General features: G+C 43.1%; 1 protein-coding gene across 8 annotated transcripts in view; it reads right to left on the bottom strand.

The window, feature by feature from the left end:
• Positions 1 to 16196, bottom strand: part of AFAP1 (actin filament associated protein 1) — a 179911-nt gene that overhangs the window by 65506 nt on the left and 98209 nt on the right. For all 8 annotated transcript variants that reach the window (XM_054484910.2, XM_054484904.2, XM_054484908.2 and 5 more), the window contains exon 6: positions 14706 to 14885. In XM_054484910.2, coding sequence (XP_054340885.1) covers positions 14706 to 14885 — 180 coding nt within the window. The remainder of the gene's footprint in view (positions 1 to 14705; positions 14886 to 16196) is intronic.

Below are 16196 nucleotides of genomic sequence, written 5' to 3'. Positions count from 1 at the left end.
GCCATCACTAAAATAAGTAGAGCCTCATGACCAAGCTTCCCCAGTCCTCGGCACTGGTTTCTAAAATCCTCAAGAGGAAAAAGTGTTGTGTTGTGTGTTTTTTAAAGGCAAGTAGATAAAAGCCATCTGGCGCATACACACTTCCCCACTCAGCCCTACCCTAACACACACACCCTGGCTAAGCTCCTGGCAGACTCGCCTGATCCCTGGAGTGTCCCCATCCCTCTCCTGTTCCCATCAGCTCCGACTTTCTAGCAGACAGACGAGGCTGCCTAGCATCAAAGCAACTCACGTAATCGCCTTTCCAAGAAGCCTTTCCTGGTACACCCAACCATATAATCTGAATGCTTAGAATGGGGAACACAGACAAGCGATCCATGTTTGCTCTCTAATCATTAACTTCTCTCCCAGCTAGAACTCACATTGCCCCCAGGAAAATAACAGCATCTCCAACAGTGCTTGGGAGGATTGCATTCAGCAACCCAGAGCAGGCCCAGGATCAACCTGGGGCCCAGCAAGGGGGTGGCTCATGGCATCCCAGCTTCGTGGGACTCTCTTACCCCAGGCATAATAACTATGTCCAAGGTATGAAGAAAGGCATTGCTAAAAACATGCATCAGCATAAACCAGTCTTTATTCCCACAAAGTTTTTCAACCAGTAGGAGAGGTCAGGTTATTTTCATGAAACTGTCTTTCTACTTTGGATCGCTGTTGATTGCCAAGCTGCACCTGCAGAGTTAAGTCAGAAGTAATAAGTAAAGCACTGATCACTCCAATTCTTTGAACAGCTATAAATGAGGCTTCTATTAATACATTTCTACTTGAAGAGCCATGTCCTATGAGGTTCAATGTGTATTTAAGAGAACTGGATCCAAATTCAGAATCGCAAATCCTCCAAAAAAACAAATTGTTATATATTTTGTGGTATTTTGTTTGCTTTTAACTTGAGTCCTCGACTCCAGAAACACAATCTCTGCACATTTTTTAAGGAAATCTGACCACTCCGTTTCTGGGAATATTGGCTCTTGTCTTCTGTTTGACCCCTACACAAAGGCTCATGTTTTCAGCATTTGTGTACACACACACACACACACACAGAGACAGAGAGAGAGAGAGTCAGTTAATTCTGTCAAGAACCACTAGTGATGGAAATTGCAGACAGAGAACAGAAACAAATTTGGCAGTAATTCTTGCATGAGTATGTGCAAAGTTAAGCACTGGTTAAACACAGTTCTCATGGTTTTTTTAGACTTGACAAAGGGCGTGTGCAACTTCATTAAAGATTTTTAATGGTTATATTAAAATTATGTTTCACAGAAAGTTAAATCTCACATGTTCTCACTCATGTGGGTGCTAAATAATGCCTACACATGAATGGAGAGTAGAGAATGACAGCACTGGAGGCCGGGAAGGCTGAGGGAACGGGAGGAAGGGGGATGGTGAGAAACTGGTTATGAATGGAGAGTAGAGAATGACAGCACTGGAGGCCGGGAAGGCTGAGGGAACGGGAGGAAGGGGGATGGTGAGAAACTGGTTAATGGGCACTGACGGAATGGGAGGAAGGATGGTGAGGAACTGTTGAAGGGTACAGTGTACATTATTTGGGTGATGGATACCCTGAAATCTCTGACCACTATGCAATCTATGAATATAAATTTATACAGATCTTTTCCAAAGCTGTGTTTCAAAAGACTGAAAGTCTGGTTCATTAGTTCTGAACAATATGGGATAACAGCAGTTTATATTAATAAAAGACTTGGCATTTGTATTATAAAACAATTCATGTTAGAGACTTGTTAACCCTAAGGGATAATACAAATATTATCATTCATATTTTCATTGTGTATTATAGTTCTAAGAATGCATTTATATCATGCTTTCATTCTACCTCTTTGAAAATTCTGATAATTATTTCCACTTGATAGATAAATGGGAAAGGGTTTATTGCCCCAAAATATCATAATGAGTTAATGGTATTCCAGGAATGTCCCCTATGCTTCCAGACTCTCTACCCACCTTTCCATCACTCTAGCATACTACCTTCCAGCTCACTGGGGGTTGTTCCTTTCATGCGGCAGTTCTTTAGTTTTTTTAAAAAAATCTACTTCAGTCATAAAGATGTGGCCTTTACAAGGTGAAATAAAGAGCTATAATAACACTGACTTCTTTCAAATTAAAAACAAACAGATAATTTTAAAATCATCAAGTATTTGGAAAGTAAGCACTATATTCCCCAATAAACCATTAGTCAAAGAAGAAATCAAGACAGAAATCAGAAAATATTTTGAGCTGAATAATAAAAGTACAAAATATCAAAACATAGAGGGTGCCATTAACATTGTGTGTAGAATGAGACATGTAGTCTTCAATGCATGTATAAGGAAAAAAGGCTAAAAATTCAATTATCTAAGTGTACACTTCAAGAAGTTGTGATAATTACAGCAAATTAAGCTAAAAAAAAGTAGAAGTAAAATAATAAAGAAAAAGAACTAAATAAAGTAGAAAATAATCACACTACAGGGAAAAAATTAACATAGCCCAGAAAAATATTTTTTGAGAGAACTAATAAAATTGATAAACTTCTGGCAAGACTGTGAAGAAGAAAAGGCGGCACAGGGCATTTTTACCTCCAGTTACCACACGGAAGAGCATGCAAGACCATCGCTCCCCACCCTGACAAATAAAACAAGTGGATATGCTAAAAAAAAAAAAAAAAAAAAAAAAAAAAAAAAAGTCCTAGTACATCTGAACCCTTCTGAGCAATGAAGATGCAAAAAACCTAAATGAACTAAATCCTAAAAGTGAAGGGTCCTGCCGGGCACGGTGGCTCACGCCTGTAATCCCAGCACTTTGGGAGGCTGAGGCGGGTGGATCACGAGGTCAGGAGATCGAGACTCATCCTGGCTAACACGGTGAAACCCCGTCTCTACTAAAAATACAAAAAATTAGCCGGGCGCAGTGGCGGGCGCCTGTAGTCCCAGCTACTCGGGAGGCTGAGGCAGGAGAATGGTGTGAACCCGGGAGGTGGAGCTTGCAGTGAGCCGAGATCACGCCACTGCACTCCAGCCTGGGCGACAGAGCAAGACTCCGTCTCAAAAAAAAAAAAAAAAAAGGGTGAAAGGTCCTTCGTAGGAAAAAAGTGACCCACAGGCCCCCTTCTAACTGGCAGAATGGTGGGCGAGTGGGGAACCAACCATATTTGGGACAGGGAAGAAGCCAGTCAAGTTCTCACTGTGTGGGCTGGCATACCTGTTGACAATTCAAGGTGCCCCGGTGACAGAATGAGTCCACGGTCACCTGCCAACTCTCTCCAGGGTCTTTACTGGGTATGCAGGTACAGCACAGAAGCTGGAGCCAAGGAAATGGAGTTCGGAGAGTCCCCACCCCACCCCGCCGCCCCCAGAGGCACAGCCCTTCTCCCAGTTGCAAGGCCATCGCCCTACAGGGGAAGGCAGGGAAGCGGAGAGAAGCCCCTCCCAGGAGGCCCAGGCTTCCCAGAGCATCCACAGCTGGAGACAGAGCACAGCACAGAGGGATTTCGCCCAAGGCACAAAAAGTCAGAGGCAAGACTGCAGAGAAAAGAGACCACTTAGCAAGTCAAAAAGCTGGCCGGTAGGCCAAAAACAAAAACAAAATCAAGCTGGTTTAAAAAGCTGACACTTGTCTGTAGCACACAAAAGAGATCTTCAGATTTTCACCACGGGTCTTGGGTCCTGGGCCATACCATGTCAAAGACAGGAAACTCCTGATCCAACACATCAACGGTTTGGAAGGCAGTAGGGGAGTGAGGCAAGGTGAAGTTGCAACAATGTGCAGCCCCTCCCCACCTGCAGGACAGCCAGATACAGGCTGCCAGGGGGGAGCAGGGCAGGAGGTGGGCACGCCCTTCTCCAGGGAAATATGACTCCCGTCAGTCTCTGCTGTTCTTCTACACAAAATGCATGGAATGTCATGGAAACTCCTGAGACAAATTCAACAGAGGCAGCCCAAGAACTGGGCCTGATATTGGAATGACCAAAGATGTTAAAATAACTAAAATTAAAAATGCTGAAATAGATCATGAAAAGGCAGGTGACATAAAGAGATGGAGAAGTTCAGCAGAGATGGAAACGATTTAAAAAAGAAAGGAAGAAATGCCAGAAGTGAAAAATGGATCTCAGAAAAGATGACTTCATCAGGTGGGCTGAAGAGCCCACAAGAGAAGAGAGGACCCGTAAGCCCGAGGACAGGGAAACAGAAGTGTCCACCCAAGCTGAACCACGGCAGGAGTGAAGGAAACCACAACGGAGTATCCGCAATCTATGGGAAGTATCGGAAGACCCAACATACCTACAGATGCAACTTCAAAAGGAGAGGAGAGGCCGGGTGCGGTGGCTCACGCCTGTCATCCCAGCACTTTGGGAGGCTGAGCCAGGCGGATCACCTGAGGTCAGGAGTTCGAGACCAGCCTGACCAACATAGATAAACCCCGTCTCTACTAAAAATACAAAATTAGCTGCATGTGGCGGCACATGCCTGTAATCCCAGCTACTTGGGAGGCTGAGGCAGGAGAATCGCTTGAACCCGGGAGGTGGAGGTTGCAGTGAGCAGAGGTAGTGCCATTTGCACTCCAGACTGAACAACAAGAGTGAAACTCTGTCTCCAAAAAAAAAAAAAAAAGGGAGAGAGGAGAGAAAAATGAGGCAGAAAAAATGTGTGAAGAGAAAACAGCCAAAAGCTTCCCAAAGTGAAGCTTTTGAGAGACATCAACCCATAGAACAAAGAAGCACAACCAACCCCCAGAAAGAGAAAAACCCACACCACCGCACTGAGACACATTGCAGTCAGCTGCTGAAAACCAGATGTGGAGAATAAATCTTAAGAGGAGGACGGGGGGAAAGGACACTCCACACCCGGAGGACCAATGGGCACAAAGGGCGGGTGACATCTCATCCGAGCGAGGGAGAAATGAAGACCCTTCCAGACAGTCAAGGCTCTGAGAGTTGACTTCCAGAAGATTCGCTGTATAAAAAAAGGTTTTTTAAAATTTTGTTTTAATAACTTCTTTGGGGTGAAAGGAAATGAAACTGACTGAACGCCCAAATCTTCAGGAGGAAATGAAGGGCACGTGGAAGGTGAATTCACTCTAGTGAATATTAAAGACGTGGCTTCAAATGTGTGTGTCCACAGGATTCAGGTTCCGCAAGGACAATGGATACAGTAAACATATTGTGATTCTTCCTTGAGAACTCTGGCAAAGCCACTATGGTACCTGCACGGCACATTAAAGCCACTCTGTGTTCACCTAGGGCTGCTTGAAACCACAAGATGCTAAGAAATCCCTACAGCGTCGCCCCCACACCCCCCAGCTGGCTACGTGAGCTTGGGATCCACTAGCACCAGGACTCTGCTACATCCTAGTGAGAAAAGGAAAGCAGCATCTTCAAAACTGCTTAAGATGGTTGCTTTAGGGTGTTTTGGTTTATTTTGAAATAGGAGACAGCAGCTTATTCACCATGTTGTTTCTTCTTTCAGCAGACACAGGAAGAGTCTGTCTCTCAGCCTCCCCCACAGTTTGGTCAAAGGAGTGTGGGAAGCGGTGATGTAAGTCCAGTTCTTGCCCCCAGAAACATCCTGCTGTCATCAGCTGTCCGGCCTGTTCTCTGCAGGCATATGCAGAGCCTAATGAGATGCAGAGGTGGCGGCAGAGGAAAAGCAAGAGTGGTAACAGCAGCTTATACTTATGTAAGGCTCATGACATGCTTTCTGCCATTCTGAACACTCTGTCTTAGCATCTCGTCCTTACAACAGCTCTAGAAAGCAGGTACCATTATTATACCCCCCTTTACAGGTGAGGAAACAGAGGCACTGAGAAGTCACACAGCTTGTCCAAGAAACACAGTGCCTAACAGCTGGGGCTCAGGTCATAGTCCCAGGAGTCTGACTCCAGTCTGTGCTCTACCTATATTGTCTGATACGGTTTAGCTGTGTCCCCACCCAAGTCTCATCTTGAATTGTAATTCCCATAATCCCATGTCTCGTGGGAGGGACCCGGTGGGAGATAATTGAATCATGGGGGCGGTTACCTTCATGCTGTTCTCGTGATAGTGACTGAGCTCTCAGGAGATCTGATGGTTTTATAAGGGGCTTTCCCCTCTTTTGCTCTGCACTTCTCTCCTGCTGCCATGTGAAGAAGGACATGTTTGCTTCCCCTTCCGCCATGATTGTAAGTTTCCCGAGGCCTCCCCAGCCATGCTGTGAGTCAATGTAACCTCTTTCCTTTATAAATTACCCAGTCTCAGATATTTCTTCATAGCCGCATGAGAAGACTAACACACTATCTCTCAACACAATACTGGCTCCCAAGTCCTTTTCCTGGCTGTGTTATATTACGCTGAACTTAAGAAGCAATTATAAAAATCAAGTAAAACTTTATTCAAAGTGGTTGTGGGATGCCATTTACCCTAACTGCCTATCTGACTACAAAAAGACTTATTTTCTCTGATATCCTACCAATTCCCTGAGGCCTCCTCTTAAAAGGAAATGGGGGTGCTGAGCAAGGGTAGTGATTACCAAACCTGGCTTTGCCTCAGTCATCTGGGAACTCCTTAAAAAGAGAATTATAAGCAAAGAATACAGACAAAAACAGCAAAGGATATAAACACAGTTCACAGAAATACTGATACAACTGTAGGCTCTTAAACCCTATAAAAAATACTCAGTGTCATTCATAATAAGAGGAGTGCAGACTATAACTAGACTGAGATACCATCCTTCCACATCAGACTAGCAAAAATTCACAAGTTGGCTAACACACTCTATTGGCAAGGCTACAGGAAGAAAAGGCACTCTGATATATTGTTGGTGGGAGGGAAAATTGGTAAACCTCCTAGGAGAGTGCCTTAGCTATACATCAAAATTATAATATGAATGCCGATAACCTTCACGGAAGTGATTACTCTTTCTGAGAATTTAGCCTACAGACCAGCAAAAGTGTGAGATGAGATAAGCATAAGGTTATCTAATACAGAATTGTCTGTCATATCAAAAGACTGAAAGCAACCCAATGTCCATAAATGGGAGACAGACTATTTTTTTGAAGTATGGTCTATTCATACAATAAAATGTCATAGCCTATAATAAAGAGGAAGTGCTCTATTCTCTAAATTGCAAAAATCTCCAAGATACTTTGCTTAGGTGAAAAAAAAAAACAAGGTCCAAAATGCTGCACCTTTTCTATGGGGTGGGGGGAGGGGGAAGCAGATGAAATCTGCATTGCTATCTGCTTGCCTATGTACAAGGAAACTCTGAAAGAATACATACAAAATAGTAACTCTCCTGAACTGCTGGGGGAAGGAGAATTGTACAAATAACCTTGGAAGACAATCTGGCAGAGCCTGGTGATGCTGAAGGTGTGCACATACTAAATAAGGCAATTCCAATGTAACAGGGGCGTCCTAGAGAAGACACGAAACGCGAGGCTGTGGGACATGTGCTGGAAGATCTCACAGCACCTCGGCCTGCAGTAGCAACAGCCCGTGAGCACAAAAAGTGGCCATCATAAGCAGAATAATTCTGAGTGAGAAAAAACAGCTGCAGGGTTTGTGGAGTTTGAAGCCATTTACATAGAAATTCTAAAACGTGAATAAAGTATCATTTACCATGAATGGGTGTATACACATGTAAGTGAAAGGTTTTTTTAATTATTATTTGTCTTTAGAGACAAGATCTCATTCTGTCACCCAGGCTGGAGTGCAGTGGCCCAATCACAGTTCACTGAAACCTCAAACTCCTGGGGCTCCAGCAATCCTCCTGCCTCAGCCTCCCAGGCAGCTGGGACTACAGGCTGTGCCACCATGCTCTGCTAATTTTTTAATATTTTATAGAGATAGCCTCTTGCTATTTTTCCCAGGCTGGTCTTGAACTCCTGGCCTCAAGTGATCCTCCTGCCTCGCCCTCCCAAAGCACTGGGATTACAGAAGTGAAAGTATTTTTTTAAAAGCATACCAAGATAACAATAAAGACCAAATTCAGATAAAAGTCGCCTTTGGGAAGGGAGAGAGACTTAAATAGGGGAGGCATGTTTAAATTCTATCTGTAGCATTTTAGACCTTACAAGGATATAAAAATGATACAAAGTAAAAAGGGAAAAAAAGATTCTTAAGTCCCTAATAAATCTGAATCACTAGGAATCAACGTTTTTTACATCTCCAAGTGTTTCTGATCTAATGACAGTATCTGGAAGAAACTACACTAGCCCATCTCAGGTCTCTGCTGGCCCAAGATAATTCTGTAACTGCTTGAAACTAGTTTTGTCATCTGACTTTTCTTTCTAATCAAGACTTCTTAGGTTCCTGTACCATTATAAGTACTGGAAGTAACATCACAGACATGAAAAACAGAGTAACTGAACAATTTAAACTCTTTAGAAAAGATACTTTACCCTGTATTATTTACTTTCCTTTTAAGAAAAATCAGCAAATGCTAAAAAAAAAAAAAAAAATTCTTGCAATTAACTTCCGTTCATAAATGGAGTCATCATTCTATAATTAGCTAAGTGCCTCTGATCTATAAGTAGCTCCCATCTGGTGAAACATGATACAAGATTATTTCACCCCATCAGCATCTGACATCTTGAGAAAGTTTTGTTTTTACTGGTCTGTTTGTCAGCGCACTGTCAGCTCTACGCCCTCTCCCAGTGATACTCCAGATGACTTCATGTCAGACCAGCACCAGCAAGAAGGGAGCTGCTCTTCAGTGTGCAGGAAATACTTAACTAACTGTAAGGACAGAGGAGAAAAAGAAGAAAGCTGAAGTTTCAGAGCGGTCTTTCTTGGGTTTCCACTGAGGAACAGCTAAGCACAGAATGCAGAAGGATGGGTACAGGTGACCAAAAGCATGGGATCGGGTGAAGAAAACAGAATCACACAGAAAGCTTCGCACTGAAGTCCATAATTGCCGTTCCCTCCTTACGGAAGGGATAGCACTATGGTCATAGAAATGTGGAATAAAAGAGGGAACGGCAAACTGTCAGAGGGCCCAACACAGTGAGAATGAAATGTGAAGCCAGGAAACTCTGACTTAGATCCCCTGCTTGATCACTTATGGATCATGGTAGCACTTCGCCCACCTGAGACTCAGGCTGTCAGCTGACAAATGAAACTACACACGCCCGCTTTGAGGTTAAGAAACAATGATGGCAGAGAAGTCCCTTGTGAGTGTAAAGGGCTTTAGTGAAATTGGTAATGGTGGTGGCTGATGTATAACATATTAAAGTTCCATGCTGGGAAGGCTAAGTAAGCTCGACATTAGAAACTTCCGATCACAGGACTTCCAGAAGGATCATCTGGAGGGGAAAAAAGCTCTCCTCAATCTCCCATATGATACAGATGTGGGAAGAGCCACAGCCACTGCCAACAACATGAAAAAAAAAAAGCATCTGTGTGTCCTGAGCAGCTAGCAGACAGAGTGGGAGCCACTGCTCTCATCATGGGGTTGGAACCACATGCTTTCCTGCGGATGACAGTGAAAGAGACTGAAGGTTTGATGGAGGGAGACCTGTGTGGTATAAGACCTTCTGCTATGAAGTGTTCTGCCAGGTTTTCCCACCCCACTCCTGAGACCTTTTCTCACAACAGGTACTTGCCGGCAATGATGGACTACGTGGGTTGGGCCAATCTTCCTGATGAAGACAATTAGAAAAGCAAGATAACCATCACCCTTCACAGAACTAGAAAAAACAATCCTAAAATTCATATGTTAAAAAAAAAAAAAAAAAAAAAAAGAGCCCGCATAACCAAAGCAGGACTAAGCAAAAAGAACAAACAAAAGACGGCATCACATTACCTGATTTCAAACTATAGTATAAGGCCATAGTCACCAAAACAGCATGGTACTGGTATAAAAATAGGCAAATAGGCCTAGGGAACAGAATAGAGAACCCAGAAATAAACCCAAATACTTACAGTCAACTGACCTTCAACAAAGCAAACAAAAACATAAAGTGGGGAAAGGACACCCTTTTCAACAAATGGTGCAGGGATAATTGGCTAGCCTCATGGTGGAGAATGAAACTGGATCCTCATCTCTCACCTTGTACAAAAATCAACTCAAGATGGATGAAGGACTTAAACCTAAGACCTGAAACTATAAAAATTCTAGAAGATAACATCAGAAAAACCCTTCTAGACATTGGCTTAGGCAAGGACTTCATGACCAAGAACCCAAAAGCAAATGCGATAAAAACAAAGTTAAATAGCTGGGACTTAATTAAACTAAAGAGCTTTTCCATGGCAAAACCAGCCAGCAGAGTAAACAGACAACCCAGAGTGAGAGAAAACCTTCACAATCTATATATCCCACAAAGGACTAATATCCAGAATCTACAACGAACTCAAACAAATTAGCAAGAAGAAACCAAACAATCCCATCAAAAGTAGGCTAAGGACATGAACAGACAATTCTCAAAAGAAGTTATACAAATGGCCAACAAACATACAAAAAAATGCTCAATATCACTAACGATCAGGGAAAGCAAATCAAAACCACAATGTGATACCACCTTACTCCTGCAAGAATGACCAGAATCAAAAAATAATAGACGTTGGTGTGGATGCAGTGAACAGGAAACACTTCTACACTGCTGGTGGGAATGTAAACTAGTACAACCACCATGGAAAACAGTGTGGAGATGTCTTTTTTTTTTTTTTGAGATAGAGTCTCGCCCTGTCACCCAGGCTGGAGTGCAGTGGTGCCATCCTGGCTCAATGCAACCTCCTCCTCTCAGGTTCAAGTGATTCTCCTGCCTCAGCCACCCACGCAGCTGGGACTATAGGCATGTGCCACCACGCCTGGCTAATTTTTTGTATTTTTAGTACAGACGGGGTTTCACCATGTTATCCAGTATTGTCCCGATCTCCTGACCTTGTGACCTGCCTGTCTCGGCCTCCAAAGTGCTGGGATTACAGGCATGAGCCACTGAGCCTGACCTGGAGGTTTCTTAAAATAATTAAAAGTAGAAGCACCATTCGATCCAGCAATCCCACTACTGGGTATCTACCCAGAGGAAAAGAAGGCATTATACGAAAAATACACTTGTACACACGTTTATAACAGCATAATCCACAATTGCAAAAATGTGGAACCAACCCAAATGCCCATCAATCAACGAGTGGATAAAGAAACTGTGGCATACACACACACACACACACACACACACACACACACACACACACACACACACACACACACACACACACACACACACACACACACACACACACACACACACACACACACACACACACACACACAGGAATACTACTCAGCCATAAAAAGGAACACATTAATGGCATTTGCAGCAACCTGGATGAGATTGGAGACTATTATTCTAAGTGAAGTAACTCAGGAATGGAAAACCAAACATTGTATGTTCTCACTCATAAGTGGGAGCTAAGCTATGAGGATGCAAAGGCATAAAAACGACACAGTGGACTTTGGGGAATGACACAACGGGCTTTGAGGATTCGGGGAAAAGGGTGGGAAGGAGGTGAGGGATAAAAGACTACAAACTGGGTGCAGTGTATACTGCTTCGGTGATGGGTGCACCAAAATCTCACAAATCACCACTAAAGAACTTACTCATGTCACCAAACACCACCTGTTCCCCAATAACCTATGGAAATTTAATTTTTTAAAAAAAAACATGCAAGATAAAATAGAGGAAGCATCTTCCCAAAAGCATGAGGCAGCTACTATGATAGTGAGCAATGCTTGGGCCAAAATCCAGAAGAAGATGGAAATTCAGAAGGGAAGCCTGGTGGCTGGGACTGCCTTGCCACCCCAAAGGGGCAGCTGAGGGGCGAGGTAGAACCTCCAATGGCTCAGTGGGAAGAGAGATCCAAGCTGTAGTCCAGGGCATGCCAAAGATGGGGTCCCTGGCAAAATACCCACAAGCAGGATGGGGACCCCAACGGAATGTAACTTGGAGTTAAGAGTGAACTGAAACAAATATAAACCTGCCTTTGAATGGACTGTGGGCTGCCATAAAGTTACCTGGGGGGCTCTTGAATGGACTGCGGGCTGCCTTAAAGTTACCTGGGTGGCTCTGAAAACCTCAAACCCTGAATTTAGAATAAACTGATTTTGGAGCGCTAACACCCCCAAGCGTGCAGGAGAGGCAAGGGAAAATGCTCCTTGGTAGTGGAAAGCAGAGTTCTAGGAATCAAGTTATTTCCATAGGAACAACTGGGGACCCACGTGAAAAAGAATGAAGTTGGACCCTTACTTCACACTGTATGCAAAAAATTAAATCAAAGTGGATCAAAAATCTAAATGTAAGAGCTAACACTGTAAACTTCTCAGAATAAAATACACATGTAAACCTTCAGGACCCTGGATCAAGTAATCATTTCTTACATATGACCCAAGAAGCAATAAAGAGCAAGGAAGAACTGAAATCTGCTTCAACATGGACGGACCTTGAAAACACGATGCTAAATGAAAGAAGCCAGCCACAAAAGCCCCAGTATGGTAAGAGCCACTTCTGTGAAATGCTGACAACACGCAGCTCTACGGAGACAGAAAGCAGGTAAGTGGCTGCCTAAGATGGACAGGGGTGGTGGCAAAAGGGCAATGACTGCTAATGGGTACAGCGTTGTTTGTTTTTGAGACAGGGTGTCGCTCCTATCACCCAGGCTGGAGTACAGTGGCGCAGTCACAGCTCACTGCAGCCTCAACCTCCCAGGCTCAGGTGATTCTCCCACCTCAGTCTCCAGAGTAGCTGGGACTACAGGCACATGTCACCATGCCTGGCTGATTTTCTGTATCTTTTAGCAGAAACAGGGTTTCTGCATGTTGTGTAGGCTGATCTCAAACTCCCAGGCTCAAGCAATCGGCCCACCTTGGCTCCCGAAGTGCTGGGATTACAGGCATGAGCCGCTGCGCCCAGCCAGTACAATGTTCTTTTTGGAGCGATGAAATTCAGCATCTAGATTATGGTGATGGCTGCAGAACTCAGTGAATATACAAAAAAAAAAAAAAAAAAACCACTGAATTGGACTTGAAAAGGGTGAATTTATGGTATGCGAATTATCCCTCAATAAAGCTGTTATAAAAAAACTATTGCAATAATTTTTCCCCTAATATAATGCCCAGCGTGAACCTGAGATAACCTGGCACAAGGATGACAAAAATGACATGAACAAGTACAGCACAACAGACAACAGAACCAGGTTCAGACTCCACCAAAACCACTGTCAAACCACCATGCTGATGACATTTATGAAGATAAAAGTCAAGTAAACGTTTCTAAAAGAAATTTAACACTGTACAAATAGTATTTCCAGCTTGAAGAAGAAACAACTAGAAATTCTAGATAAAAGCCAAAATGAACTCTGAAACAAAAACAAACCAAAAAGATTAGAGATTCTAGGACTGAACACTACTGCCATGGACGGAATGTGTTCCCCCAAATTCATATCCTGAAATCTTAACCCTCAAGAGGATGGTGTTATGAGGCAGAACCTCTGGGAGGTGACTAGGTCATGAGGGCAGAGCCCCCATGAATGGGATTGGTGCCCTTATAAAAGAGGCCCCAGAGACCTGCCTTGACCCTTCCGCCACATGAGGACACAGATGGAAGGTGCCATCTGTGAACCAGGAAGCAGGCCCTCACCAGACACTGAACAGAACGGTCCCTTGATCTTGGACTTCCCAGCCTCCAGAACTGTGAGAAATACATTTGCTATAAATAAGCCACTCAGTCTATCATATTTCATCAGAGCAATCCAAGTAGACTAAGACAACTACCATCACCAAAATTAAGAACCCAGTGAACAGGAACAAATTTAATAGCAGATTAGAAGCAGCCAAAGAGAGAAATAATGGGCTGGAAAGTAACAAGAAAATAAACCAGACTAAAGAAGAAAAAAGAATGGTAGGGCTGGACATGATGGCTCACACCTGTAATCCCAGCACTTTGGGAGGCCAAGGTGGGCGGATCGCTTGAGCTCATGAGTTTGAGACCAGCCTGGGCCACATGGAGAAATGCTGTCTCTAGAAAAGATACAAAAATTAGCCAGGAATGGTGGCATGTAATCCGAGCTAACTTGGGAGGCTGAGGTGGGAGGATCGATTGAGCCCAGGAGGCAGAGGTTGCAGTGAACCACGATCATACCACTACATTCCAGCCTGGGCAACAGAGCCAAGCCTTGTTTCAACAAACAAAGAAAAAAGGTTGGTAAATATGAAAAGAGACTAGAAGTAAATACAGTGAGAAAGTCTAACATATATTTAAATGTAGTCTCAGGGAAGAAGGAGAAATGGGGAAAAGCTGTATTTTAAGAAAATGGCTGAAAAAATTTTCCAAAACTTAGAAATATAAAAATCCACAAGATTTCAGAAGCCCAGCCAATCCCAACCAGAATAAAATTTAAAAAGAATTCATATGCAGACACAATAAAGTGACACTGTAGAAAATAAAAGTAAAAGAGAAAGTTGTCGAAGCAGCCTACAAACAGAGACAAGCTGCCTTTTAAAGATAAGAGTGAAAGTGACGCGAGGTTTCTGATTAACCTCCATGTCATCAGAATATTTAGCTATTAAAGACAAAACTCTTTGGGTTAATCCATTTTGCCTATGCTTGAACAAAATAAAAATAAAAATTAAAATGGATCTCAGAAAGGCACATGAACTGAAATGGCTGTGAAACACAGCAGACAACCTACCTTCAGCCACTGCTCGGCCTGCTCCTTGCTCTGGACGGCAAGAACAAGCGGGTCCGTGCCCTGCTGAGTAATCTTCAGCTCATGCTTCTTCTTTTTGCTGTCTTTCGGGATGTACGTAATGTTACAGCCTTGGAGTGGCAGTTCCATCTGAGGCTGCTGGTCCTTGGAACTTTTATAGCACTGCATTCAACACAACAAATCAACTGATATTATAAGGGAGTTCAAACAGAAACACTGAGGAAGTTGTAGCATCATGAAAACATGAGTGCGGGCAAGGAATCTGAAGGTCTGAATCTGCAGATGAGCAGGTTCACACACACACACACACACACACAGTGCTCTTCACAGACACTTCGCCTCCAAGTGTGAAAAAGTACACCCATTCACTGATTCAGAAAAACTTACTGAGCATCTATCGCAGGATTCAACAAACACCAAAAGTCCCTACTCTGATACAGTTTATGATCCAGTGGAGCTTCTTCATTAAATTACATGAATGTATTTACATAAATAAAAACATAGGCTGGGCACGATGGCTCACGCCTGTAATCCCAACACTTTGAGAGGCTGAGGCAGGTGGATCACTTGAGCCCAGGAGTTCAAGACCAGCCTGGGCAACATGAAGAAACCCCATCTCTACCAAAAACATAACAAATTAGCCAGGCATGGTGGCGCATTCCTATAGTCCCAGCTGCTTGGGAGGCTGAGGCAGAAGGATCCCTTGAGCCTGGGAGCCTGAGGCTGCAGTGAGCCATAATAGCACCACTGCACTCCATCCTGGGTGACAAAGACTCTGTCTCCAACAAACAAAGAAAAACAAAACAAAACAAAAAAAACCCAACACACACACATAAATATATATTTAACATAAATGTTTATTTAAATGTATATATAAAATACATTTTTATGTGAATAATATATAAAATATACTACTAGATTTGTTGCAACTCCACAGCCCTAATGAGAGAAAATGTAATAATTTGGATACTTTATTTAACAACCTATATTGCTTGTTATCTGCCTATCTCATCTTCTCTTTCTGAAAGACATAAATTATTTTAGTAAGAGGATAATATCAATACATAATATACAAAGCTGATCCATCTACACAACTGACATTCACTCTAAAGATTTCGACCGGTAAGGTTAGAACTGAGACTTAACTCAAATGGGTCTTGCTTAATCTTTATCTGTAAAACTGAGAATCAATCCTTGTCCAAAGTTTCCCCTACCGCTGTTTGTTTACCTGTACTACTTGGGGCCAAAGCATACCTCCTAACAGTCCAAGAGGGCAGATCTGGGTCCTAGATCTGCTACTAATTTATCTGCGTCCCAGGGAGTTTCTTAAACTTCCTGAGTCTGTTTCCTCATTTGCAAAATGTGTTTTGCAGTTATTATTATTTTATGGAATTAAGTTATTAGCAACAATAACATTTGCTACCAAGTGCTGAATGTCAACATCATATGAGGCATTTCAAGCACCTCAATCAG

Source organism: Pongo pygmaeus, chromosome 3 (assembly GCF_028885625.2).
Source record: "Pongo pygmaeus isolate AG05252 chromosome 3, NHGRI_mPonPyg2-v2.0_pri, whole genome shotgun sequence".
Lineage (NCBI taxonomy): Eukaryota > Metazoa > Chordata > Mammalia > Primates > Hominidae > Pongo > Pongo pygmaeus.
This window is presented reverse-complemented; position numbering and strand designations above follow the sequence as displayed.